The sequence below is a fragment of the Hippocampus guttulatus genome, chromosome 3 (genome assembly GCF_054856545.1).
Source record: "Hippocampus guttulatus isolate MCC_2025c chromosome 3, RoL_Hgut_1.0, whole genome shotgun sequence".
NCBI lineage: Eukaryota > Metazoa > Chordata > Actinopteri > Syngnathiformes > Syngnathidae > Hippocampus > Hippocampus guttulatus.
The window spans coordinates 17,656,234-17,683,898 of record NC_141263.1 but is presented as its reverse complement, the minus strand read 5'-3'; the positions used below and the strand labels follow the sequence as shown (position 1 = coordinate 17,683,898).

General features: G+C 42.2%; 3 protein-coding genes across 10 annotated transcripts; 2 read left to right on the top strand and 1 right to left on the bottom strand.

Annotated features, from left to right (window-relative positions):
- Positions 1 to 3,799: 3,799 nt before the first annotated feature.
- On the top strand, positions 3,800 to 16,866 carry dna2 (DNA replication helicase/nuclease 2). 2 transcript variants are annotated; one of them, XM_086107153.1, is made up of 25 exons: positions 3,800 to 4,076; positions 4,298 to 4,351; positions 5,903 to 6,557; positions 6,663 to 6,771; positions 7,470 to 7,619; positions 7,724 to 7,907; positions 8,397 to 8,545; positions 8,651 to 8,773; positions 8,891 to 9,134; positions 9,717 to 9,831; positions 10,786 to 10,942; positions 11,029 to 11,208; positions 12,282 to 12,518; positions 12,626 to 12,739; positions 12,826 to 12,935; positions 13,608 to 13,717; positions 13,788 to 13,916; positions 14,006 to 14,098; positions 14,213 to 14,406; positions 14,515 to 14,604; positions 14,743 to 14,956; positions 15,080 to 15,169; positions 15,250 to 15,435; positions 15,506 to 15,655; positions 16,456 to 16,866. In XM_086107153.1, the coding sequence occupies exons 1-25, from the start codon at positions 4,047 to 4,049 to the stop codon at positions 16,504 to 16,506; spliced, it is 3,918 nt and encodes a 1,305-aa protein (XP_085963279.1). In that variant the 5' UTR covers positions 3,800 to 4,046; the 3' UTR covers positions 16,507 to 16,866. The 2 variants fall into 2 exon arrangements, with proteins under 2 accessions (XP_085963279.1, XP_085963280.1); XM_086107154.1 differs by lacking the exons at positions 3,800 to 4,076; positions 4,298 to 4,351 and adding an exon at positions 5,335 to 5,557.
- Positions 16,867 to 17,216: 350 nt separating this feature from the next.
- On the bottom strand, positions 17,217 to 20,252 carry LOC147207707 (phenazine biosynthesis-like domain-containing protein 1). Of its 7 annotated transcripts, none has more exons than XM_086107159.1 (10): positions 19,984 to 20,251; positions 19,678 to 19,777; positions 19,273 to 19,371; positions 18,967 to 19,076; positions 18,742 to 18,771; positions 18,582 to 18,670; positions 18,271 to 18,362; positions 17,672 to 17,771; positions 17,533 to 17,595; positions 17,217 to 17,407 (listed from the first exon to the last, which is right to left on the bottom strand). In XM_086107159.1, exons 1-9 carry the CDS (start codon positions 20,155 to 20,157, stop codon positions 17,571 to 17,573), a joined length of 819 nt encoding a protein of 272 aa, XP_085963285.1. In that variant the 5' UTR covers positions 20,158 to 20,251; the 3' UTR covers positions 17,217 to 17,407; positions 17,533 to 17,570. The 7 variants fall into 7 exon arrangements, 5 of the variants coding, with proteins under 5 accessions (XP_085963285.1, XP_085963284.1, XP_085963281.1 ...); XM_086107158.1 differs by having other exon boundaries at positions 17,728 to 17,771; positions 19,984 to 20,246; XM_086107155.1 differs by having other exon boundaries at positions 17,728 to 17,811; positions 19,984 to 20,245.
- Positions 20,253 to 20,832: 580 nt separating this feature from the next.
- Positions 20,833 to 27,247, top strand: hnrnph3 (heterogeneous nuclear ribonucleoprotein H3 (2H9)). Its single transcript, XM_086107152.1, has 11 exons — positions 20,833 to 20,890; positions 21,527 to 21,619; positions 21,917 to 22,072; positions 22,202 to 22,345; positions 23,568 to 23,706; positions 24,150 to 24,349; positions 24,691 to 24,789; positions 26,043 to 26,149; positions 26,219 to 26,354; positions 26,503 to 26,556; positions 26,628 to 27,247. Exons 2-11 carry the CDS (start codon positions 21,532 to 21,534, stop codon positions 26,693 to 26,695), a joined length of 1,191 nt encoding a protein of 396 aa, XP_085963278.1. The 5' UTR covers positions 20,833 to 20,890; positions 21,527 to 21,531; the 3' UTR covers positions 26,696 to 27,247.
- The last annotated feature ends 418 nt before the right edge of the window (positions 27,248 to 27,665 follow it).

The following is a 27,665-nucleotide window of genomic DNA, read 5'->3' as shown; positions in this document are numbered from 1 at the left end:
CTCTTTGAGTCATGGAGTTCAATTTCATGTACAGTACAAGTCAACCCACACCTGAGATTAATTGTACGCCAGGAAAGGATCCGGGGGCCACTAATCACAGTCTCCCCACCGTGTGCGTGTATGCGTGTGTGTGCGTGTGTGTTTCGTAAACCCTCAAACCAGCTGAGCGCGTCAGCTCTTGAAAACAATCAACGGGCAATCACTTCTCCAATCTTTGGCCCCACCTGGAGGCATACAGCGCTGCATCGCACGCTGCTTCATTCAACAGCAGCAGGATATCTGTCTGCGGTCTGCAGAACACACGTATGGTCAATCTGCTTTCCTGGATTAGAAAATACGAATTTATGAGGCATCACAGCATTGAAACCATTTGCAATTTCAAAGAAGTGATTCACTGTGACAGTTTATTTGTTGGAAAATGACTGTGGTTAAAAAAAAAAGTAAAACATTTGCATATTGTCATTTGGTTTTGTTTCCTCGTGTGCTTTCGTCTTCCTCGTTAGGTTTTGTGTCCACCTGTTCCTGTTATCCGGGTCCCCTGGTGTCAACCAATCGGCTCCCTCAACCCTTGAGGTCTTGTCCAGGTCTTCCTTGTTGGCTCGTCAGTTTGTTTGTACAATACAGTGATCCCTCGCTACTTCACGGTTCGTTTATCGCGGGTTCAGTGCATTGCGGATTTTTTCAAACATTTTTTTTTTTAACATATACATGGAGTACAGTACTGTATATGTTGCTCTATGTGACTCGCTATTGTTTTGCAGCTTCTCGCGGACCATTTGCGGACTTAAAAAAAATTTTTTTTTACCTGTTTGTTAATTGGACGCTACTTCGCGGATTTTTGTTTATCGCGGGTGGTTTTGGTCCCCATTAACCGCGATAAACGAGGGATTACTGTATTTCGTTTTGTATTTGGTTCTGTCAGTCTTTCTCGGATCGTTCTGTTAGTGTCATGTTGTTTTGCTTCTGCTATTGTCATGGGTTTTTGTTTGTTTTGTTGCTTCGTTTTCAAGGACATTTCAGAACTTTGTGTTTGGGATTTCGTTTTTCCACTGTGCCTCGGAAAATGGTTTTCATAATACGTTTTGGTTCAGTGCACCCTGCTCTCTCTGCCTCTTTGCTTTTTTTTATGGGTCCTCTACCATCACAGTCAATGTGACACATATACAGTAAAAACCTCTCCGTCGTAGGTTCCGGGTTCACAATCTCGCCATTTTTCTTAATTTTTTTGTGTGCAGTTTATAATTATTTTGGTCCAACTCTCATTGATTTTGGATGAGACAATGTAGATTTGAAAGAACGAAAATGGCGTGTATTTCAGCACACCCTATTTTCTTTGTTGAAAATGATTGAATGCAAACCACGTTTCATCAGAACCTGATGGCTTTGTCATGTACATCTTTTAGCATAATTATTTATGAGATGATAATTTTGTTATTTTGGATAAAGCGGGATTTGTTTTCTGTGAACACATAGCGGAATCGATATTTTGTTGCCCTGTTTGTCCAAGAATATTTGCTCTTGCTCTTAGTGCACGTGTTTGTATTATTATAAAAGTGTCCTGGAAGACCTTACAAAAAAAATTAAGCACTGTAAATGTTATAAAAATATACTTCAGGAGTTTTTAAATCGTATTTTTACATTATGTCATGGATTTCACTTTTTGCGAGGGTGCTCCGGAACATAACCCCTCAGATGGAGGTGTGATTTCCGTAAAGGTTCTCTTTGTAAAATAATTTCTCCAACAGTTTTTTTGAAGGATACTTAAAAGGAATTTAACTTTCAGGAGGAAATGAAACTGTCACTATCCAAGTCAAAGGCCCTAGACCCACTCAAGCAATATTACCTACAACGGTATTACAGAATTGGTTTTTATATGAAATGTCATTATGATGGAGTTGTTTTGGCATCAAAGGAAAATCATTTAAAACCCTTTGTCACATTCGGTTTACGATGACGAATTTTTCACAAGACCGTGTGCCGAAAATAATGAGGTAGTTAATCTCAGAGCTCTGCTTCCCTGTCTTTTTGTTTCACGGTGCTTTTATACACGCACGCGTGTCCTTGTCATTTAATTTTTTTCGGCACCCAACATGATTTCACATTTTGACTTCAAATTGGCACACTGTCTTGAAATGAGGAAAATCGATTGTTTTATAACTGTGGATCAGTCACTTTTATACTTCTTTTTTATAACTGTGGATCATTCACTTTTATACTTCTTTTATGATTCTGAATTCCACTTAACTTTATGCACTCTAATTTTCCATCGTCAGGTCAACGTAGTTAATATTTGTGCGTTGCATATTTAGCTTTGCTGGTCGCATAAAATGGTAGATAAAACGACAGACAAAGTTGAGGGTTGCTCATCAAACATCTTTTTGGAACATCCTGCAGGTGACAACACTAACGGGGAACATGTGGCTGCCATGATTGGCTCTAAATTCACAAGCCAAGATAGGACGAGATTCACCTTTTTGTCAACAACTACTTGAGAAAACAGTTGAACAGTTTAAAGGACAATGTTCCTCACCGTACAATTGCAAGGAATTGCGGGAAGTGTTCTGTGGTCGGACGGGTCCACATTTCAAATTGTTTGTGGAAATTGTAGACGAGGTGGCCAAAGAGGAAACGAACCATCCGTTAATGGATGCAGTTCAAAAGCCAGTGTCTGTGGCATGGGTAACCTACACATCTGTGAAGGTACCATTTATCCTGAAAGGTATATACAGGTTTTGGAGAAACATACACTGTCATCCAAGCAATTAGTATTTTTGATGGTGGCCCCTGCTAATTTCAGCAAGATAATGGCAAAACACATTCTGCATTTTGTACAACAGCGTGCCTTGTAGTAAAAGAGAACAGATACAGGTCTGGTCTGCCTGCCTTACATGTGCTCCCCCATACCTGTGTTTGGCTGGCAACCGGTTCAGGGTTAACCCCCGTCTACTGTCCAAAGCACCTGGGATAGACTTCACCATGCCCACGACCCTCTTGAGGATAAAGCGGCTCACTAATGGATGGATAATGTCCTAACTTCATTTGAATTGGGTTTGTATCGGGATGTATAGACTTTTTTGTTGTTGTTGTTGTCCAATCAGATTCCAGCTGCCACATCAATCTAATCTGCCTGGTGCTTTCAGAATCACTAGATTCTTAGTTAATTAGTTAGTTAATTAACAGAATTTGAGCTCCAAATTGTCATAATTAGTCAGATCCAATTCTCTCTCTCTCTCTCTCTCTCAACCCCTCCCTCCCTTCTTTCATTTGTGTTTTTGTTGGCTTGTGAGAAATCACATTCCTCTACTGCCTTATGGTGTTCATGATTAAATTAACCTTCCAAATATGGTTCCCTGCCCTATAAAAAGTGACATAACATTTATAAAATGAAACCTTGTTAATTTGTTGCATTATGATTACTATTATTATTATTTATTATTATTATTATTATTGAAAATGTGGAATTGTGGGAAAATTGCGGATTTTTAGAATGTGGAAAATAGCTCCCTGCATGTCCTAAATTTTTCAAATATTTGGTTTGATTCGGTTGAGAAATGTGGAAACTACCATATGAAAAAAGTTTGGAGGAAAAGAATACAAATAAACACAGTAACATTTAAAAAAACCCAAAATATTAAATTATATATTTCACGTACTATGTATTGTTATTATATGTTTTATTTATGTATTCTGTATAGTGTTATATTTATGTTTGATTTACTTCTCCCATTATGTATTATTTTTTTAAATAGTTACCGGAAATATAAAATTATGTCATTTCCGTTGCGCCAAACTCGTAGTGTATGGCGCGCTGAAGCAAACTTCAAGATGTCACATATACAGTAGATAACACAAACTCAATCCCGTCACTAAGATTCCCTTTTGTTGAATCGCGCGCGTCCTCGGTGAATGTACAACGTTCACCAACGCCGACTGGAGCCATCGGACGTTAGCGGTATCGGCTAACTTAGCATGGAAATACAGTAGTCGTTTGTCCCGGATTGTGTTCACGCTAGGAAACCAGACCGCATTTGACTACTTTGGCCAACATGAACAGAACCAAACTGAAGATTCCCAAGGTGAGATGACGCTACTGCTGTCAATATCAATTTCACACTTCTAATAGTTTCGTTATATTCGTGTTTTTGAAAAGAAATGCAACGTGTTACGAGTCACTCGCTTGTCAAAACAGGTGCTTCTGCCCCTCTTCAGATTTATGCGTGGTCTGCTTTAATCTGCCTAGGTGATGGAAAACAACCATCCCTATTCTAAAACAGCATTTAATGTCTTTCTTTATCAGGTGACACCAGGAGGACAGAGAGACATCTCTACTTTCTTTACCCCTGGAAACAAGGTGCATAAAGCTGTTTTTGTACTGAAACATCAGCACAAAATAATTTTGATTGTTTAAAATAATTTTGATTGTTATTCATTTGCGTTTTCCCGTAACAGTTTGATGCTGTTGTTTTCCCTGCGATGTTTGTGTCACCTCTATGAAAGATGCTTTGTATAAAGCCCACAATGATCGATACTCTTGGCACATTTAGTTGAAATGTACTTATTCGATTGAAATGATTTGTCGATCCATTCGTTCACTTTCTGTTGCAGCGATGACAGTCCTTCAAATATTCATGAAAATTCCTCCGGAAAATTGAGGAAAAATTCCCTAAAATTAATCCGGATATTAGTTGACAACATTGAACGAACACACGTTTGATTTCGTTGTTTTGCTTTCACGAGCGTATATTGAGGCACTAAGACAGGGGTAGGGAGCTCCGGTTCCTCGAGAGCCATATCCTGCCTGTTTTAGATCCCTCCCTACTCCAACACACCTGATTCAACTGTTCATGATTGTTTCAAACCTCTACAGCACAAGTGTCAAACTCCGGTCCTGGAGGGTCGCTGTCCTGCATGTTTTCAAAGTCTCCTTGTTGCTACACACCTGATTCAAATGATCAGATCATCAGCAAGCTCTGCGGAAGCCTGATATTGAACCTGTTCATTTGAATCAGGTGTGTTGCAACAGTGAGCCTTGGAAAACATGCAGGACAGCGGCCCTCCAGTACCTGAGTTTGACACCCCTGCTCTACAGGGCTCGTTGATGAGCTGATGATTTGAATCAGGTGTATTGGAGTAGGGTGGGATCTAAAACAGGCAGGATATGGCTCTCGAGGAACCGGAGTTCCCTACCCCTGCACTAACACTAGTAACAGTAACACCCCTCCCCCTCACGGCCTCGCCATATCTAGGAGATTTTGAATTTTCGGTGAGAACGGAAGCCACAGAGGGTGCGGGTGTGCACACAAAAGGCAGATTGAACATTGAATATCGAGTCTTTGAATAACGCCTTGTGTAATCTAATTCATGTGTCATCGGCCAGGTACGGCGGCCCCAGTACAAAGTTCAAATGGGTAGACAGGCAAGCTGACATTCGTGCAATAGACGTGAGTGTTAGGAACTCGTTCAAGTGGTCATGGCTTGAGGAAAAGGACTTGAACGGAGATTTTTATTTATTTATTTATTTTTTTGTCCGACTACATTAGAAAGGTCGACAAACCTGGTAAGTCAGTTAAAATCATATACTGTATATATTTGTATTTTCAGGCAAGTCCACTTGCATCTCTGCTGTTGACACATATTTGGCTGGATGTGAGTCCTGTACGCCTCTCGGTTCATCTTGTTAGTTCTGTCCGAAGTCACAGTTTTGAAAAACACCAGTGAGCCAGTTCTATTAGCAGTTGTACATGTACCATATGTATACACGGCCTCCATTATGCTTGGCACTTGATGTGGTGTGCTTTGGATTCATTGTTTTGCCTTTCCTTCTCCGTGTTCTCCATATTAGTGCAGAGACTTTTATTGGTTTGCGTCTTTAACAATAATAAAATCCATTTGCTGCTTTCAGGCTTTACCCCCAAAGTCACCAGGAAAAAGCTCTGTGCTCCAGATCCAAAATGGAGGTGTCCCCCCCACCGAAGCGTACTCTCCGTTAAAGAGGAGCGTCCTCAGGGATATTGAGAACTTTCTTCCCTCCTCTCCAGACCTCGTCCTGGTTCCCGAGACCCCAAGTAGTCAAATGTTACTTTCGCCCTCCAGAGGCCACAAAGACCTGAGCCCTGAGCCCAGGAAAGAAACTGCGACTGTGTGGAAACCTGTCCACTTGTCCCCTGTCTGTCAAAGTCCCTGCTCCAAAGGTCTGAGTGTAATGTCAGACAGTGAAAGGGGGAGCTCTGGCTTGTTCAAAAGGCTCGTCAGTCCTTCTGAAGAGCTCCGTGATGCCAAGAGGCCAAGAACTGCTAATGCATCGGAACACAGCCCCAACAAAGAACATAAACATGGGGGCGAGACGGTTTTTACAGCCATAATTGAGCAGAAGACGACAGAAAGCAAAAGTGAGGCAGTCTGTGTGCACACACCTGACGGGCAAGCCGACACACCTGCGGAACGGACACATGTCGAGGAAGGACAGGTTGACTTTGTGGAGAAAGATCCAACGGCCTCGGAATCTTCAGATGTGGTTCGGCACAAAGTGAAACCACCCAATGAGAAGCCAGCAAGAGGTGCATCCTGCTACTTCAACAATTGTTGTGATGCAACAACATTACAGTATTGTTGTTGGTCAAGTTTTACACGCAATAAGATAACTCTATTTTATGCTAAATAAGGTGAAACTGTGACCACGTCAGCATTTCCCGTGCAAGGGGATCTGGAGGAGAGCTGGTTCACAGAGCAGATGGAGCCAAGTGAATGTCTCCTCCCCAAGGAGAAACCCTGGTAATGCTCTGCTTACGGACAGCCCTTGTTCCCTTGAAATGTGCGCTGTGAAATCTTGGCCAGGTTTTCCTCTCTGTAATCAAGTTTCATAATTTTATTATTATTATTTTTTAATACTCCATCATTGTGACTGTCATCGCAAATGTTTTGACGTATCTCATCAGGCATTCACGGCCAGTCGCAGATGCCCATTAGATGCAAACTTAATCACAAGATATGCTCTCCTCATTTAAAATCAAACAAGATAGGATATATTCTTAAGATACTGTGTGCGTGCGTGTGTGTGTGTGTGTAATTTATACACACACACCATATTTCATCAAATAGTGGCCTCTGCTCTAAAAGTCGCCGTTCATTGCCAACATAACTAAATACCACACCTCAAATAGACCACTTCTTCCCCCCTCATCCCTTTAAAAAAATAAACCATTGTTATTAGGTGACACCACCTACAATTTCTCAAGGAGTGCACTAAATAATAGGTATCCATCTCGATCAGGTGTAGTCAAATTCTTTGTGCTTCAGGGCCATGTTTTTTTTAAAAACAGACGGGTGGCAAGTATTTTATTGTAAGACTTATGTACAATATATTAATTGAATAAAATATTTAATGTGAAATTTATAAGAAATATTTGATCCACTCCTTGGTGTATATATAGACTACATCTGACCTTCAGTCATCTTATTTTTCTCTGCAGTAAGTTACCAGATCACGTGATCCTCTGTGGCGGTCCAAACAACCGCTACTGGGTTTTAAACGTGGAGGAGAAGCCGAATCAAAAAATCCTGACCATCACACACTTCAGATCTCTGCAGCCCACCGAGACGTGTCTGCTGAAGGACGGATGGTAGGGCATCCTCTGCTGCTCAAGAACTTTCACGTTTCCTTTATCCCTCCAACATGGTGATTATTATTATTATTTTTTTTTTTTTTAATTTATTCTATTTTCAGGGAGATGACTCCCGTTGGCCGCGGTGATGTGGTCCACCTTGAGGGCCACGCTGATGCCGGATCCTGGCTGGTGGACCAAGAACAAGGCCTGCTGGTTTTACTTCCCGACAGTCTTGTTTCAGGCACCAGCATTGCCAGCTCCATCCGCTGTATGAGGCGGGCGGTGCTCGGGGAAATGTTTAAGGTCAGAAGTTATTTCACTTTGGAAGCAAAATCTTCAAATACCGCACAATTTAGGTTTTCACATTCTAGGCCACCATATCAACATCGGAAGGACACGGGTAATTTTGAAGATATAAATATAATTTAGTCACAGCATGATTCATATCTAATATTATTTCACACTTGCTTTGGATTATTCCTGATTTTAGCATCATATTAATGAATGGCTTATTTTCGGAAATTATTGTTATGAAATGGCATGAATGGAAATACAATTGAGGACATCTTTCGGATATTTGTTCAGATGAACATACATCATTATCAAATCCAAATGAACATTGTTTAAGAAGAAGACGGGAATCGTAGTCTTTTCAAGGTTTTGTTGGCTCTATCAAAGATATATGACAGGCCAAATTAAGTTGGTGGTCCACAAGTATGACTTTTCGAATCGGCATCTCATTCTTTGCCCTCCACCGTCTTTTGTCCTCTGCTATTTTATTTGGGGAAGTAGAGTTTTGACGGCGCCTCCAAACAGATGCTGAACGGCACCATCATCCACGAAGTTTTTCAGAGAGCGGCCACAGCTAAAGATTTCTCTCTGGGTGCTTTGTCGAACATGGCCGAGGATGCTTTTCACAGTCCCCAGCATCTTGGTGACATGTAAGTTGTTGCTTTTTTTTAATCCCTCAGACAGCAGAAGTGCAAAATGAGATGAAAGAGGAAAGTCTCACTGTTGATTTATTTTGTATGTGTGTGTGTGTGTAGGTACAGTTTGGGTGTCACTCAGGAGGAGATGAAAAAGGAGCTGTATGATTACCTGCCCTCATTGGAGCTCTGGGCAAAGGAATACCTTACCTCACCAACATCAAAAGCCATCAGTCTCAATATGTAACATTGCAACACTGCAGATTTACAAACGCTTTCTCTCGGTGCGCATTTATTTGTAAATGTCTTATTCCCATTTTAAGTTTGTCTCTTTTTTTTTTTGTTTGGTTGGGACTGCAGCCCAAGAAATGGCGGGATTGCAGGCAAGACGCAGGACTCCGCCACCGCGACCATTTCAGAGCTGGCCGACATCGAAGAGAATGTGTGGTCGCCGCGATTTGGTCTCAAAGGGAAGATCGACTTGACGACACGAGTTCGAATCCAAAGGACCCGAAACATCAGTCACAAATCCTCTGAAGTGATGACCATCCCCATGGAGCTGAAAACCGGAAGGGAGTCCAACTCAATCGAACATCGTAGTCAGGTTGGTCGAAAGTATTTGGCAATGAAAAATACTGTGTGCTGTAATAGTTGCAGGAAAGAACGATGTGTATCTGGAAATTGGCCATATAGGGGCGCAGTTGCTGATGAAAAGAAAGGGTGACCAATATTATGGATTCGATTAGAAAGACCAGTAGTTGGCAGAGTTGACGGCAAGCAGGTTCCCGTCTTCTTGCAACAGCAATGCCAGTGGTGGCGATCGTTTAAGGGTGACAACAGCTGCCGTGTTGGTCGGAAGACCTTGTATACGACGTTCCATTGTGCCTGCCCTCTACAATCAAAACAAAAAAAAATGAAGACTGTTTTGCTGTTTCCGAGGAATTCTTACTTAGAAACTTTTTCCACGATGAACACAGAGATTGTGAGTTATTGAAATCTGACCTCGCAAAATCCCCAGGGAGAGACTTGCAAGAGCTCATAGCTCCAAAGGGGAGAAAGAAAACCTTTTCAATTTTTACTTTTCTAAGTGTGAAGAGCAGGTTTGACAGTACTTCCGTACCGATAGCATACAGGATTGTATTTAGGGGTTTCAAAAAAGATCATGTCGAGTCTTGTCTGTGTCAAGGTGATTCTGTACACTCTGATGACATTGGAGAGGTACAATCCTGCAGCCGGTTTCCTGCTTTACCTGAAGACCGGGAACCTGCATCCTGTTGTGTCCAGCCACATGGACCACAGAGGTACGTGACCCTCCACCAAGCTGGGATGGGTCCGGGATTTTTTTTTTTTTTTTCCTCCTGGGGCTAAAGGGGGCCTTGATTGATGCATGCATGGCGGGAGCTGAGAAAATAATTTATGCATACCTGTACATTATAGTGTGGCAAATAAAATGCTGGAGGGGCTTAACTGAGGCAACACAGATTTCTAACGGGACTTTTGTTCCCTCCTCGCCGCAGTGTAGTGACATCCATGCTCTATAGTGATATTGACCCATACAGTGTTCTTAGCTGGACACCTCATTAGCTAGTTTCAATATACCAACTGGTAAGTAAGAATAGTAATGGATATTCTCAGAGGGCTGTTCATTTAATAATATTTTTTATTTCTCATGTTTGTAGTTCGCAGTGTCGCAGAATTAAACTACATCATACTTAGAGCTGATTCGGATCATTTGCATGTTAAGTTACACGAGACGGGCAATTAGAAATACACCTCAAATCGTTATTTTTTGTTAGCTTGCCGGTGTATTGGATCTCAGTACATCTCATTTTTCAGAATTAAGATCCGAGAACCAGGTGGTTTTCTCGGGGAGATTATACCTGTGACTTGAGTAAATGGAAAGAAGGGGACGGCGAGAGATAATCATCTCTACGGTCATGATTGCATGCATAAACGGTACATGAAAATTGTCCTTGGCGCGTCACAGCATGGCGCACAGCAACCGCACGCAGATTGTGGCAGGTTCACGGTAGGTCACGCATCCTCTCGTTCTTTGTCCACACTTGAGTAAAGTGGCATTTAATGCTCATGTTCCTCTGCCTGTAAATGACTTGAACCGAGATCCCCACAGGGCAGGCAGCAAGCACTCTGAACACTTGACCATGACTGACAAATGCATTCAAGTAAAAAAAAAAAAAAGTCTGAAAACCAATTCTTTTTTTTAACCATTCTTTCCATGTTTTTATTCTTTATAGAATTGCTGAAACTGAGGAACACCATGGTTCATTACGTCCACAACCGTGTGCAGAAGGGCGTGAGGGGAAGTCGCCTGGCCAGACTTCCTGATATGGTGACGGACAAAAACACCTGCCATTATTGCCCTCAAAGGAGAAACTGTGCTCTGTATGAAAGGTAAGGCTGTACATTCTTTCAAATCCTAACATGTTCCTCTCCATTTATCGTGGATGACCTCATTTTTTCCTTCGCCCGTTCGCCAGGGTGTTGGAAGGCCCATCCACAGATATCAGTGATGACTTGATACAACTGGAGACGGGTCACCTGGCCGCTACACACTTGGACTATTTCGCCCACTGGTTGTTGCTCTGCAGTCTCGAGGCCGCCAGCATGGAGGCCAGGAATGGCCGAAAACGTGTATGGCTACAGACGCCTGAGGAAAGGTAACAAAGGCTCCTGTTAAGTCCAGTTTCCAATGACGGTGTTTTAAAGAGCAAGTGTAACGCAAATGAATTAACACATTACAGTGAAACTCCTCTACAACCAAATTTTTCACGACGGGGTTTTTTTCACTGTAGCAAATTTGATCTCAGATGTAAACACACACACAAACATATGTGTACTCTTTATTTTTATTCCAATAGTGCATAAGTATGAGCATACACTTATTTGACACTTCATATAGTCGGTGTAGAAAGAAAAAAAAGGAAAGAAATTGCGAAATTTACGATCAGCATTCACTTTCCCTTACATCAATTTCCTGGATAATGTCTTTTATTTTGTTTCCCCCGTCTTTCATTTCGATCACTTTTACCCTCTCTTCCAGCGTCAGAGCTCTTCTTGTCTTAGCTGCTTGACATCCAAAGGTCCGTTTTGTAGCAATTTTAGCCATGCAACGTCCTTGCTGTGTCTGAAACTAACAATAACAAAGACTTCTTGGACTACTGCGCATGTGTAAACCAGTGTGGTGATTGCTGTTGCCATTTCCGAACGAAGCAGTAGAGGTCGTTGTTGGATTAGATTTCGTTGGCGTGAATCTCGTCGCGAGGCAAGAGCAGAGAAAAAGATTTCGTATAACGCAACGGGGGTTTTTTTTTCGTTGTATGGGGGGCAGGAAAGTGGGAATGGTGTTAATGCATGAAGACTTTTTTCACACTAGGGGGTATTTTCACCCATGTAGGTTTCGTTGTAGAGGAGTTTCACTGAACCAAGCATCAATAGATAGCAAGCAGGAATCTCCAAGGTCTTATTAGTAGTTGTACTGATGGATGGATTCAATGGATGAGTCATCCTGTGTGTGGAAATTAAATAAATAGACAATACTAAATACGACCATCATTTTAATGCATTAATGTCATATCTTTGCACATTATCAGCCACAGTCATTTCAAAATTCAACCGCTTCTGTGTCTAAAAAAAAGTTCTTCCAAAGAAAGAAATCCTGCACCATCTGCTGGATGGCCATTATTTGATGATGACAGGCGTTTTGGGTGACCTCTGATAACTTGCCTCCTAGCGAGAAGAAAGGAAGTTGCATCGGGAACCTGCAGCTGCTCGGCTCTACGAGCGTCCACCTGGAAGGCGTTTTCCTTCATCGTTTCCAGCGAGCGAACGAGACGCATGATTTAAGCGGTTGCGGCCTGGCCAGCGGGGAGCGCGTTGTCCTTAGCGACCAGGGAGGTCGTTTTATCGCCCTGGCAACAGGCTACATCTGTGATATAAGCAGGACATCCATTAGTTGTACATTAGACAGGTGAGGTCAGATCTAAAAATGCATCCACATACTTGACCTGTGTATCTTTCACGACATGTCGTTCTTGCATGGTCCCCAGCCAAATCAGAGTCTATTGTCTGTCGCAGGGATGTGTCAAAGCTCAGTGGGGAAGTGTTTCGATTGGATGTCGATGAAGGAGTGAATGGCCTCAGCACTCATCTCACCAACCTCTCCAAGCTGATGGAAAACAGTCAAGACGGGTAGATTTTCGTCTTTTGCCATCCATACATTCTGTCCTTCCGACTTGTTTCCTGAAACTCTGTCGCAATGTGTTCAATTTGCGCAGCGATCGTCTGAGGAAGTTGGTTGTCGATCATCGTTCGCCGGAGTTTATTTCCAATCTCAGTGACGTTCTACCCAGAGAGGCCAAAGACACAGTGGCAAACATCCTCAAAGGTTGTTTTGGGGTTTTTTTCCCCCTCCCCCTCATAGCTGTACTCCTTTCATAACATTATAGACTTAACATTTTAGTGCTGCTGCTGCCTTTCAGTATTTATGATTTAGTACTGATGATTAAACATTGGTCAGTAGACGTTAGCATGAGTTGAGGTCAAAATAAAATATTTGTTTTGCAAGGTGAGATAAAATACATTAAATAAATCACCACTTCTTAGTGTTCTCTACGGATCACCGGTGATCCCCAAAAACATCAAATCCAAGTCCCTTGATTTTAAATATCTGCCAATATCAAGTCCTGATCCAATTCCTCTGCAATGCAACAAATAAGAAAAGACCACATCCAAATACTTTTTTTTTTTTTTTTTAAGTCATTACATCTTAAGGTCCGGCCGGTGTCATCTTCAGCATCCACAGTTCGATCCCCGGATGAGCATTTTGCCTGCCAACTTTGAGTGTCAATCTATCCACATTCTGAAAAATTCACATGGATGAAAACCATTTTTTGTGCAGCAACTTAAAAGCTTGACATGTTGCGCGTTTCCCCTCTCTCTTCCAAGTTTTTTTTTTTTTTTTTTTAATTCCGTCACATTTCTTCTGTGTTATTATTATGCCCTCGCTAGTGGACAGCAAGTTTACTGTATGTGATTTAACCATGCATGAATGTTGCAGGTCTCAACAAGCCCCAGAAGCAGGCCATGAAGAAGGTGTTGTTGTCGAAAGATTACACACTGATTGTTGGCATGCCCGGCACGGGCAAAACCACCACCATCTGCACACTGGTAACCTTACAAACCCACTTTAGAATAGTGATGAATACCTCGCCAATGGCTTGACTTCTCTTGCTTGCAGGTTCGCATCTTACACGCGTGTGGCTTCAGCGTCTTGCTGACCAGCTACACACACTCTGCTGTCGACAACATCCTGTTGAAGCTGAAGCGCTTCAAAGTTGGCTTCCTGCGTCTCGGCCAAGGGCAGAAGGTGGGCGACACTGTAGCTGTACTTGTACAAAACGTCCAATTCATTGATTAAAATGTTAGTCAGAAAGAGAAGAGTTTTCCTCTCCACAGGTCCATTCAAGTATCCTTCCATACACGGAGGAAAGCATCAGGAAAAATGGAGTTCACACATTGTCACAACTGGAACAGCTTTATAACAAAGAGGTTGAACACTTTGATTTTTTTTTTCTTTCCAGTATCGGTGACCTTTATGGTTCACACTGGGGGGGACCTGCTCTAAGCTCTTTTGAAGATGTAATTTTTGTTTTGTCTTTTTAGCTGGTCGTAGGAACAACTTGCATGGGCATCAAGCATCCCATTTTCACAAGAAGGCGCTTCGATTTCTGCATCGTGGATGAAGCGTCGCAGATCAGCCAGCCCATCTGCCTGGGCCCGCTGTTCTACGCCAACCGGTTTGTCCTGGTTGGCGACCACCAACAGCTGCCCCCGATAGTGCATCATCAGGAAGCGAGGTGCCGTTTTTAGAACAACCGCCACTTTTATTGTGCACTTTGTCTCACAACCTTCACGATTTATTCTTCAGCGATACCGGTTGTTTATATATTTTCATTTTTCAATAGGTCACTCGGGATGGATGAGAGTCTTTTCAAGCGACTCGAGTGCCACGGTGAAGCTGTGGTCCACCTCAACGTCCAGTACCGCATGAACAGGTACATCTTACCTCTCGCCTGAAGGACTCGGTCAAAGTCGGCATCGCTTTGATGCGTTGTCTTCACAGAAAATGAAATATGACATCGACCAAAGTTCTTCTTCAAACTACCAGTCCACCTGACTGCGTCTCTTTCCAGGCAGATCATGTCCCTGAGCAATTGTCTGATGTATGACGGCCGCTTGGAGTGCGGCTCGGAGAGGACTGCGTCGGCTCTCCTCTCCCTCCCCTCTCTGGCGTCCGTCCAGTCAGAGCTCATTTTCCTCCCTGACGCGCATCCCCAGCAGGATCTGGCGTGGATACAGGCCGCTTTGTTACCTAGCAAAGCCGTTTGCTTCCTGGATTGCTCAGCGGTATGTAGGAAGTAGGCCTCGCATCCAGTCAAGATGTCACCCGGTGTGCCTGCGCATATTGCACATACCAGAAACTACCAAGTGATCATCAAGTATGTTCAAAGATGGCCTCTCTCCTGGAAGGTGCCGGCTTTGGAGTCAATGGGACAAGGAGGCGTAAGCAATCACACCGAGGCGGCCATCATCCACCTCCTTCTGTCGCTGTTGATAAAGGTATGCCTGCATGTCACGTGACACTAAGGCTCACTGAACGCGTCGCTCAACCAAACCTGGGTTGCATTTCTCCCTCTTAGGCCGGCTGTAAGGCCAATGATATCGGCGTCATCGCCCCATACAGACAACAACTGAAGAGTGTTTCGGCTCTGCTGCGTTCGTCTGCGTTTAGCGGCGTGGAGGTGAACACGGTGGACAAATACCAAGGACGGGACAAGAGTGTCATTGTGCTCTCTTTCGTCAGGAGTACAACAGATGAAGAAAATGTACGCGTTCATCGTTACGCCCCTCGTGCGCGGAGGCCACCTGCTAGCTGACCTGTTTCTTGCTTGCCAGCTAGGAGAGCTGCTGAAGGACTGGCGCCGCTTGAACGTTGCCATCACCAGAGCCAAACACAAACTGCTCATGGTGGGTTCCGCGTCCACGCTCAGACGATACAGCCCCGTGGAGAAACTACTCAGTCATCTGGAGCAGGAGAACATGATATCCTTTGCCTTCTCTCCGAGAACATCTCGTTTGCTTTTCGGTTGGTTGTTTTGCCCGCCTGAGTTAGCGTGCGCGCTTGCGCCCAGACACTCGTCATTATTTTATTCTTGAGCGTGTTAATAATGGTATTTGTAACAGTACTGAAGATCTCATCATGGGCCCTCTGGAATTTATGACTTATGGGTAAGCTACTGCCGTCGCAAAAGCGTGAACATTTATGAGGCACATACATTGTATTTTGTATGGGCCAAAACAATACCGATAAGTATAGGATTTTTGTTAAATGTTATGTATTTTTTTATTTCTGCAATATTGGCGCTCACTTTTTTGTTACTTTGGTGACTCCAGTTCCCTCATCTAAGTCCTTGAGATCAAAATGTTCCCATCCATCATCCATTCGTTCATTATCCAGGCCATTTATCCTCACAACGGTCCCATATTAATTAAAAATTGTGTATGAGAAAGAGCCATAAATACACATTTACAATTTATTGGTAATGATTTGATGATGTCCCTGATCAAATAATTCATCAGATTGTTAGTAGGGAATTCACACGGGAGATGATTATCACTCCCAGTGACAAGTGTGCTTGTCAATTATGTTTCACCATCAGGGATGGGTGGGGGAGCGTCTGACACTCGGCCACTGTTCATTTCAAACTTGGAAACAACTTTGCTGATGCACAGCATGCATAACATGCAGGACTTGTCCTTCTCTAACAAGTTGAACGGAAACATTCGCAACTTGTCTGTTCTGTTCTCTACCCGCTGTCCGTAGCCTCCTTAACTAACCTCACATAATCCAGCTCCCTCCGTCAGCACACAAAGCCTTACCCCTGATGCTCCTGTGATCACATCGACGTCAGCAGCGACTGAACAAAACCTCGTCGGTCACGGTCTAGCAACTCGCATGTCTTTACAGTACCAGAAATCCATATTCATTTGCTCGAATGATCAAACACTGCTTTATATTTATGCTCCAGGTGGTGAATCCTTGTGGGTTTTTAGTCAAATAATTTATATGAGTAATTTAAGTATTTTTTTTAATCTTTAACAAAGCTGACATAAATTACCTCTGTTTACCTGCCGTTATTTCATACTTGAATACATTTGAACGCGACGTACTACTTTGTAAACCTGTGAACATATCAAAATTGTTGACATGTACAGTATACTGAATCATTTAAGTTATTTAAAATGGTGCAAATGAACAGGCTCCTTCTTATTGTGATCAAATCAAATATTTGAGTCGCAGAAGTCACGAGATCGGATATTTGAGGATACTGCTGCAGATGCTACACAAGAGGAAGGACAACGAGAACTGACATGCTTTCACTTAAACTTGATAGTTGAACCAGTCAAACATCACATGTGATGATGAACTAATCTGCTTTACAATGTAATTCTCCAAATGCATGAATTAATGAATTGTAATTTTGACCTTAACGCTATTGGATCGTCTTTGAAATTTATGGGTGCTATTTTCCCTTTTTGTGTGCGAGTAGCCTATTGGAATAATAAAATTTGCAATGTACATATGACCATCTCTCAGGCTGTGAAGTTGTGTATAAACATTGTATTGTATAACACAATACAATAATCATGCCTTAGGAGTTAAGGCGCTCTTTTCTGCAGGTGTCTACAGTGTGATTGTTCCCTGCAGCACGGTGACGCTCTTCCCTGTTATATTGAGCCTTCCGTCTTCTCTCACCTCGAGCTGCAGCTCTCCACCTCGCTCGGAACACTGGAATGCTACACACACACACATCGGGATGGAGAAAGAAGTAAAATCAACACTGAGATGATTGTGACTGTGCTATGCAAAAGCAAGAGTTTGATGACTGAAGATGTGAAAGGACTTTTGTGAAATTAATGACCAAGCATTTTCTTCTTTCCCAGTTCTTTAGACCAGTAGCTAGCCAGGACTGTGTGTGCAGAACCTGCAAGTGCAAACAAAATAGGTGTCATTTTAAAGGACACCAAACGTATAAAGCCATCATTTTCGTAGACGAGTACATTTTGGTGGCTGTCATGACGACTCCATGTTGTAGAATAGTAGTAAGAATCCTAACCTGTGACAGGATCCTCCGGAATTCCGTTCCAGGAGGCAAAATATCTGGAATAGAAATCATATCCTGGCTGGCAATCTGGAGATCCTTAAATCAAGCATACATGCGATTACAATGGAGAGGATGACAACGCTTGATGCTGTAAAAGTGTGCGTTCCTCAAAAGACACCGATTACTATTTTTAAAAAAAACAAACACTGGTAGAAAGATTCTTTTGACTTGAATAAGTTTGTTTTATGCAAAAATGGGTAGTTATCAAAGGTTTTACATTCGCTCACAGGTTATTTCATGGTACACCTGTACAATCTAATACTGTGCTAAATCTGTGACAAGGTGAGCATTATCTTTATAAAGACGACATTTCTGATCAATTGGATCTCCTTGGGTTGTGTCATAGTACCTAACATGGCTGGGAGTCTATTTATAAATGATGTTTGACAAAGACTGCACCATTCCACATAATCATATCAAAATGAAATTACACAGAGTCATGATCTGATTTATAGACTAAGTGGTCGGGTCAGGTTTAGGGATATTAAAAAATACCTTTCACGGTGATTATCAGGCCTTTGACTCGTCCGCTCTGGTCGCTGCTTCGTAGGGCTTCAGGGTTGACTTTGAGACCGCTAAGGACTGACCTGGAAGTGTCGACTGTACTTGGTTGGAGTCGCTTTGATATGCACCGCACCATATAAATATTGATATTCAGTCATACCAGTGGGAAGAGATGTTTGGCTACTTCATCAAGATATTCAGCTGTTTCATATGGATGTTCCTTAATATTGACTCCAATTTTCGTTTGGTTTGCAGTGACTGTGTGTGTGTGTGTGTGTGTGAATGAGAGAGAGAATTGGAACCTGTCACAGGTGTCCGCCAGTCGCAGCAGTAGTTTCTTAGTGTTGGAACACAGATAAACATCTTGGACTGGGTGATCTCCTACTGAGGCCTGGAGGACACATCACATGTGAACAATTGAGGGGGGACGACGACACTTTGAGTCGGGTTTGTTTTACTCACCTTGATAAGGTCTCTAAAATGCTCAGGAGCCTCGGGTAAAAAAGAAAAATATGTTTGTGTTAGCATTTGATCTTTTCATTGTATTTGAAAAATTGTGCACACATTGAGACAAATGATTTCCCGCTACCTTTCCTGACATATTTTACAGAATATGTTAGACTTGTACTATTTTTTTCATTCAACATCCATTCTTTGAAATTACAATTATCTTTTCTAATAGTGTACCTTCTTGGTGGGTGCGTTGAGGGGAAAATCCATCACTAAATCCTCACCCGCCCGTACAACAGACAGATCTCCACTCCTGGTTTCAAATACCACAGCAGAATTCACATTTTCTGAAAGGTTAAAAAAAAACAAAAGCACATTCTTTCAAAAAGAACATAATGGTGTTATTGGATTTATTATTTTTTTATTGATGCCAAAGACCAGCACTTTATAAATAATTAAGGTGTGTGTTCTGCTCGAGTGTGTCCCTATTGGTGTGTGCTTGATGCAAAGGCACATTGAGCTTAAGTCGGTGAAGTATCTTACGCTTGTGTTTGAAGAGCACAGCGGCAGAGGCCAGAGTGGCATGACCGCACAGGTTGACCTCTGTGGTCGGTGTGAACCAACGGAGACGGAACCTTGAGTCTGTCCAATAAAAAAAATGAAAGCATTGAATTCAGTAAAAATAATCATATTTGCAATAATAAGAATGACACTTTGGGGGGGGGCAGGGGTAAACAATCTGTTTAAATGAATGTCGATTTTTATAAACAGACCGAATGCAAAACGTTTACAAATACAATATTATAAAACAGATTAAGTTGTGTGATCTTTGTGGATATTTCATGCACAGATTACAATGTGTTTATACTGAACGCATAATGCCAAAATTTACTTTTCATGAGTTTTTGTTGTTCTTAAGAGTGCAATCAAACAATAATTGCATTTGACCCTTTGTGAAATCCTCAGAAGGATTGACCGTGGTGATGAAGACAGTTTCCGATAAGTTCATCTCCGCTGCTATCTTCTGATACAATTCATCCAGCAGCTCCTGAAGAAACAATTGTGACACATAACCAAAATACATGATGAATGCAGCCCATTTGATGAATATTCTACGCATGAAACTGTCTTGTTATAAAATACCATTTTCCAGGAACCAAATTTTCTCGTAACCATTGAATATGCTACTGTAAGCTTTTTTTTACCATCCAAAATGAAAAGAACATTTTGTTTTAACTTAGTATTGCTACTCACATGTTTTAAAAGACAAACAGCTGCTGGGTTCCCCTTAAATGGTAAATTAGTAAAGGCATCCACGATAAAAATAGGAATCTCCATTGTGAATGTGCAAAATACAGAGCAGTTTTGGGACTTTGACCCAGGCAGTTTGGTCTCACTAGTCAGGCTTGCCACCCGCACAAAGTGCATCCTAGCTTTTTAATGATTTTCTTATGGTCCTGTCTGACCGCGTTTTTAAAACCTTGTTGAACTAACTTAGGCACATATTTTACATTAGAAAAATCTCTGGGCATACCAACAAACAAAAATTGTCGTTTAAAAAAAGTGGTATGTACACTGAGATAATGATAATTCTGTCTGCTGGACAAGTGAGCTCTGGCGGTCATCTCTTTTGTTGGATTTTTTTTTTCATTTCAGTTATATAATACAATCACACATAAAATACATAAACATTTTACAAATGCAAGTAAATAAGATAAAAAAATAAAATCCAAACTACGTTGATCCTCAATAGAAAGTGTAAGACACAAATTGGGGCCACTAGGCTAAAAGTATCCATCTTTAGTTTTTGATCTCGTGTTGATTCAATTCAAATTTTATTAATATATATTCTTCCATGTTTTTTTTGTTTGAAATTGTTCAGTGTTAGGTGGTTGCTAAATATATACAGGTACACGTTTTCACAATATGTAAGAAAAAGGGTAAAAATACAGTGTAATCTTGATTTCAAGAATGTATTTAGTAGTAGTGTCCACGAGTAGTCGTCCCGAAGTAACGCGAGGACACAGCGTGGTGGTGAAGTACAGGCGTCGTGTAGTCAAATCCCAGTCTCGCGAGAACCAAGCGTCAGAGTGACAACAGGAAGTGTCACCTGAGGCTTGCTGGTACAAGGCGGAAGACATCGACTGCACAATCCACCATCGTGAGACAATTTCGCCCTTTTCAAATTTATAAACGGGTGCTTGGTTTGCATGTATGGTCAGCGACAAATTGTACCACATATTGACGAATCTTTAGTGGGCCTAAATTAGGCGAATTCGCGTTGGACATTTGACCGTTGTCAGGCGAGGCTAACTGCTATCGTTCTCCAGAGCTAACATTGGCACGTCAGATAAGCGCTAGCCTAGCGAGCTGACTCAAAATGTCATCATCTGGTTATCATAGAGCAATACACCGTTAAAGTGACGTTTCCCTTGGGGTGATTAGAGAGGCTTTCTCTACAACGTCAGCCATACAAAGAAATGAAATGTGCTGAAAAGTTTAGGCAGTTGCTTGGCTTGTTGTTAGGGTTACCATAGGAACCTTTTGGTTTTGTTGACAGCCGGCAACCTTGTTACCAAGAGGAATTAAAACTAGCAGGAGTTCTTAGCTTCTGTACAAATTGATGCTACACAACCAATTCGTATGTAAAAGTGTTTTTCAACTAACTTGAATGTGCCCTGTGTGGTCAAGACGACTTAATCAGTGTTTATTGTTAATGATATTTTTCTTTGTTTGGGATACCCAGCAAAGCTTAGATTCAAGCAACTTGTTTCTCTTGTGTATCCTGTCTTCCCAGTGAGGATGTCTTCCAACGAAGAAGGTTACGTGGTCAGGATCAGAGGCCTTCCTTGGGCCTGCACCCAGGGGGAAGTGGCCAGTTTCTTCTCAGGTGATACAGAGCTTACATACCTGTTCACAACCAGATACTTGAATATACATCAAATTTGAATTCAATTCACATTGGATTTATAGAGCCCAGATTCATAACAAGTTATCTGAAGCTACTTTGCGTATGAAGTTGCACTCCTCACACATCAAGTGTATGATCACAATTAGATTATTTTTCAAAATCATTTAGCCCTTTTTTGCAGCCACATAGCTTCTTATATGTTTTTGTCAAGCACAGAACACATCTGGGTCTGTCTTTTTTTTCCAAAGATAATCACAATAAATGTCTTGTATGCAGACTGTGACATCATAGGCAAAGTCAACGGAGTGTGTTTCACCTACTCGAAAGAAGGCCGCCCCAGCGGCGAAGCGTTTATTGAGCTGAAAACATCGGAGGATTTCAAGAATGCGCTTTCCAAAGATCGTAAATACATGGGACACCGATACATTGAAGGTAAGGAATCGTTGGACGTTACTTCAAGGGTGTTTGAATTCAGATGTTTCACTTTTTTGTTTGTCTTAAACCGTTGACTTTCTGTTGAGCTGTGTGTTGATGATGCGTATATATATATATATATATCAGTGTTCAAGTCAAACCGTAGCGAGATGGACTGGGTGCTGAAACGTAGCGGCCCTGCTGACTACGACAGCTCTAGCGGCTGCATGCTGAGACTCCGAGGCCTCCCCTTTGGATGCAGCAAGGAGGAAATTGTTCAGTTCTTTTCAGGTATGTCAACATCAGACACTCACATTAGCTTACTAGTCTTCCCACGTGATTTTTTTTAAATGTTATTTTTGCCATCTAAGGAAGTTAAAAGCCAACTATTCAAATTCTTGCGAAAAATCACTATCAATGTTTTACCCCATCATTTTGTAGTAAGCCAAATAGATTTTCAACCGTATTGTATTTTCTGTACACTTGTCTGTAATATCTCTCAAGATGACAAAGAATGTTTCAGGTAGTAGACCGTCAAGCTTTTTATAGGCAGGATTGCATGTCTCCATATGTCTGTTTGTTCTTGTAGTATGTTGACCGTGTTCTAATATGTTACTATGTTGACAAATGATTTGATGATATTATGTATGATGTCTATTAAGGAGGTAATGGAATAGGCCGTTCTTGTTTGGGTTAGGGGAAATGAATGATGCATGACACTGACCTGGGGTCTGCTCTGCTGCCCTTTCGTAAGTCATGCACTGTAATGTTCAGGATGGGGTCTTTAGTACTTGCAATTGTTCTGTGCGGCATCTACATTATACGCAGACTCATGTTAAAATGTAAAAGTGTAGCACCAGGAGATCAAATGATTGTCTATATGTATATATATATATATATATATATTGCAACCTATTTTAATGGCTCCCGTCGTGCAAAGTTAAAACCGACGACTTGTTTTCTCACTCGTAACATCCACTCAGGCTGAACTTAGCTCCTCCCTGATGTACTAAAGTGTACTTCTAACGTCATTATCAACAACAACTGCTTTCCGAACAAAACCAAACAGAAAAGATGCCTCGATAGTTTAGGATAGGTTCCAGCCAAACACGCAAATAGGTCAAATTGAGAATAAGGAATAGGTTAGGAAAAGAGTTCCCTCTGAGTTTTGTTTCTTTCACTGTAGTGCGGGTCTAGCGCACATCTGCTCTTTTGTGGAGCTCCTGAAATCGGGCAGGTGTACCTAATGTCGTGGCTCGAGAGTATCGGTCGGTCCCACAATGCAATCAGTGACCTCCCGTTTGGCGTTTGCTGACTCCAGGCCAGTTCTTGTCATTCTGCCCTCCTCTGGGCCTATTCCATCACGCACAATCAAGTCAGATGCTTAGCTTGAATGTAGCCCTGTTAAAGCTGACCAGCTTGTGGCCCTCATGACTTGTCCTCCAACTGAAAGCTCCAGTGGGTGTTTGTCTACCTACCTACCGACTTATGTATTTGTGTGCTTGGGTTGAAGGGTTGAGAATCGTGCCGAATGGGATTACTCTGCCAGTGGACTACCAGGGGAGGAGCACAGGGGAAGCCTTCGTGCAGTTTGCCTCAAAGGAGATAGCAGAAAAGGCTCGGGGGAAACACAAGGAAAGGATAGGGCACAGGTGGGACGGACGGCAAGGGGGACGGGCTGGACTGGGTTGGGCTTCTTCAGCTCTAGTCCATACTCTACTGGGGGGGGGGGGGGGGATGTCTTCTGTCACATTCTGTTGCCAATAAGGGGGAGGGGGGGTCTGCTAGAATAATGACACTTTTAATTGGGGCTTTCATACAATGCAATGTGTAGAAGTAATGTGTGCTCGGCTCTTATTTACTGTAAAATGTCCTAAATGTAGTAGACCTAGTGTAATGGGGGCATTGGGCTTGTTAGAGGCAGTTTGCCGAGTCTGAGGTAGAGCAAGACATTTTGTCCACGTTGCTGCCAGCTAGACAACTGTTAGGCATATCTGTCTTTTCTGTGTGTATCTTTCTGTGTATGTGTGTGCTGGCCCACCTCAGCCATTTCCACCCCCACCTCACTTGCCGTGCCCGGACTCTCTCCTCGCAGGTACATTGAGATCTTTAAGAGCAGTCGCGTCGAGATCCGAGACTACCTGGACGAACCCCGGCGGGTGATCGGGGGCCAGAGACCGGGGCCCTACGACAGACCCGTGATGGAAGGCCCCAGGGGAGGATACTTTGGCTCTGGTCCCAGTCGCAGCAGCTCTCTCATGGACTCCATGAGGGGCGGAGGGGGCTACGGGGGAGGTAAGTAGGTTTGAGATGCTCACTGAGCTGAAGTTACGCATGATATGCTGAAGATGACATCACTCGGAACGATGGCTTCGACTCGGAAGTGGAAGTGAGGTTAACGCAACATGGTCTTGCATAATTAATGTTCAAAGACGTGCACGTTTTGAACATCCACGCTGCACTTCAATATGGCAAGAAGTAAAAGCAGTATTACTATGACTTCAAGATTGAATCAAAATGCATTTCACAGAAATACAAATGGTACCTAAGTACAGTATGTAGAAACAGCCTGACTGACTGAGGCAAAAGAAGACATTTATTTTTATTTTCTAATTGTTCTTACTGTTTGTGTCCAGGTTATGGACATAGTTTTGACAGCTACAACGGATTGAACAACTACGGCTTTGGGAACTGCATTTTTGATGAGCATGTAAGAGAAGAGCGAGGAGCAAGAGGTAATGTCTTCTGACTTCTTTGAAGAAGTGTCGTTCCCAAACTCTCAATCATGGTTGACATGACTGCGATTGCTTTTTGTGCGGAGTAGGTGAAAAAAAAAGTCCTGAGTTTTTTTGGTTGTTTTTTTTTTTTGGTGACAAACGAAGGAATAGAAAGTACAGCTTTGTTTTCAAATTGTAAGTAAAAATTTGACGAAAAAATACATGAATAAAATAAATATCTGAAAAATGTGCCTCATATGACAACGAAAAATTGTTCCTGCCCAACACTGTTAAAATATTATTTATATATGATTGAGTTGTACATATTTGAAGTACAGAAGTACTTTTAGACTACTTTAGTCTGAAGTAGACATCACATATTAGGGTTTTTAACTCTATCGAATTATTTCACGGAGTGAGCAGTAAATACAGAGGAAACTGCAGATGAATCCACATTTATTTCAGTAGCAAGGCTGGCATGTTGAAAAAAAAAATTGGAAGTTGTAAAATTTTGCTGCATGCTTTGAAATTGGGGTGGGATGGTTAAGATTTAAGATATCCTTTATTTGTCCCACACTGGGGAAATTTACAGCCTCCAGCAGCAAGAATGTAGGCAGAAAGAAGAAAGAAGAAAAAACAAACAAACACCGTTCAATTAAGTGCAATATAAATACAAAATGGATAAATCGCAGTGCTATTTACAGTTGTTTTTCACATCATTTAATTATTATTAATATTATTGTTACTATTTATATTCAGCAGCCTGACAGCAGTCGGTAGGAACGAGCGTCGGTATCTCTCCTTCTTGCAGCGCGGGTGTAACAGTCTCTGGCTGAAGGAGCTACCTAGTGCTGTCAGGGTGGGCTGGAGAGGGTGGGAGGGACTGTCCATCATAGCTTTTAGCTTAGTTAGCATCCTTCTGTTGCCCACCTCCTCCAGAGTGTCAAGGGAGCAACCCAGGACAGAACTGGCCTTCCTGACCAGTCGCTCCAGTCTCTTTCTGTCCCGGGCTGAGATGCTGCCTGACCAGCAGACAATGCCATAATGAATGGCCGAGGCCACCACCGAGTTATAGAAAGTCTTAAGGAGCGACCCCTGAACCCCAAAAGACTTCAGTTTCCTGAGTAGGAAGAGATGGTTGTACCATCTGGCGGATAAACTATAATAATGAACTAAAATTTAAAAACCAGTAGCACAAACTTATGAAAGGCTCAATTACTTTAATAAAATGTGTGGCATTGTATTGTTAATGAGACACTTTTTGTCGCTAGGCAACAGTTACAGTCGTCACTCTGAAGGAGGCTCAAGTTACCACGGTGGCCATTTTGTCCACATGAGGGGTCTGCCTTTTCGCACCAGCGAAATGGACGTCGCAAAGGTGCGAAGACGGCATCCAAAAGCTTCACTGGCATTGTGTCGTGTCTGACACATTTTGTTTCCTTTGCAGTTCTTCTCACCTTTGAACCCTCTGAGTGTCCACATCGACGTTGCTCTCAACGGCAAGCTGACAGGAGAGGCTGACGTGGAGTTCCGCTCCCATGAGGACGCCGTGGCCGCCATGGGCAAGGACAAGCACCACATGCGTACGGCCCGTCCTCCCAATTTTTTGCCATAGGAATTAAATTGCCCATATTTGTGAAAAAAAATGTATTAATGATTTGACATGTCATTTTTAAGAACAAAAAGAAGTCGTTCACTTGAGTGATGTTCAATTGTCCGTGTTGTCCACAGAGCACCGCTACATTGAGCTCTTTCTCAACTCCACAGCCATCGGATCCGAAACGAGTGCGTGCTGGTCAAATCTTTCTGTTCACTTGTCGTTGAAAATAAAATAAAAATTTTTCTTTGTTTCTTAGGTCGTGGTGGTTACTATGGTAACTCGGGAGGCGGCTCACGGAGCAGCGGGCTGCGAGGCTCATACTGATGTCATTACCTGACCTCCTCTCTCTCTCTCATGTTCCTCAAGGGCCACATTTTGTCACCAAGTTGATCTTTGGGTGTGCCACCTCTTTTTCCTTTCTTGCTTATTTAAAAAAAATGCACAAAAACAGTGAATTACGTTGAGTTACATTGAGTTATTCAATTTTGACGATGAGACTGAACGGGTCGAAGCTGAACATGTTGATGTTCCCATCAACACGTTCAGCTTGTCATAGAGGAAAGAGCAGTTACTGACACATGTTGGAAATATTTGGCAAAATTCATGCGAGTACAGTACAGTTGTGCTGGCACAGTTAAAAAGAAGTGTTATACATTTTTTTGGGCCAACCACCACATGGATTGGATGTGGTATTCCCGGCTAAGTTTCTCTTTAAAAGTTAAACAAATGTGACCCTGTGTTGATTGAATCTTTTCTCAGTTCATGACAAAAATTTCAGTTCAATATCTTCAGAATGGAATTTGATTAAAGCTCAAGTCTACCATTTACAGCTGTTGTACATTTTGCCCAATAAATTTTTTTAAATTAAATACCCTAGCATTTGTTTGGTGTATATTGTATATGGAGAAAATACATACATGGCAAAATAATCTTGCAGGATGAGGTTTACAGTTTTATTTAATCAAAACTGCTACAGTCAATCCTCACTTTGACTCAGATAAAAGAAAAAAAAAACCTGAAGCAGCATTGACTGCAATTGTGCCTCGAACCTCCAGCAACTTAAATCAAGCCTCTTCCCATTTAACTTGGGAATTGCTGTTTTCTACAATGATCCTTAAACTGTTAATACCCCAGTCAGCAAAGGCATCTGTCCCGTATTCGGCATGAAGCTGGCACAGCTGGCCTTATGCATGTGGGCCGAACACGGCCCAGGAGTGGCAAAGGAGGCACTGGCTTGACTCTGGCAAACCAGATGAGCGCCAGTTGTGGAGTGAAGTATTTGGGCCAGAAATCA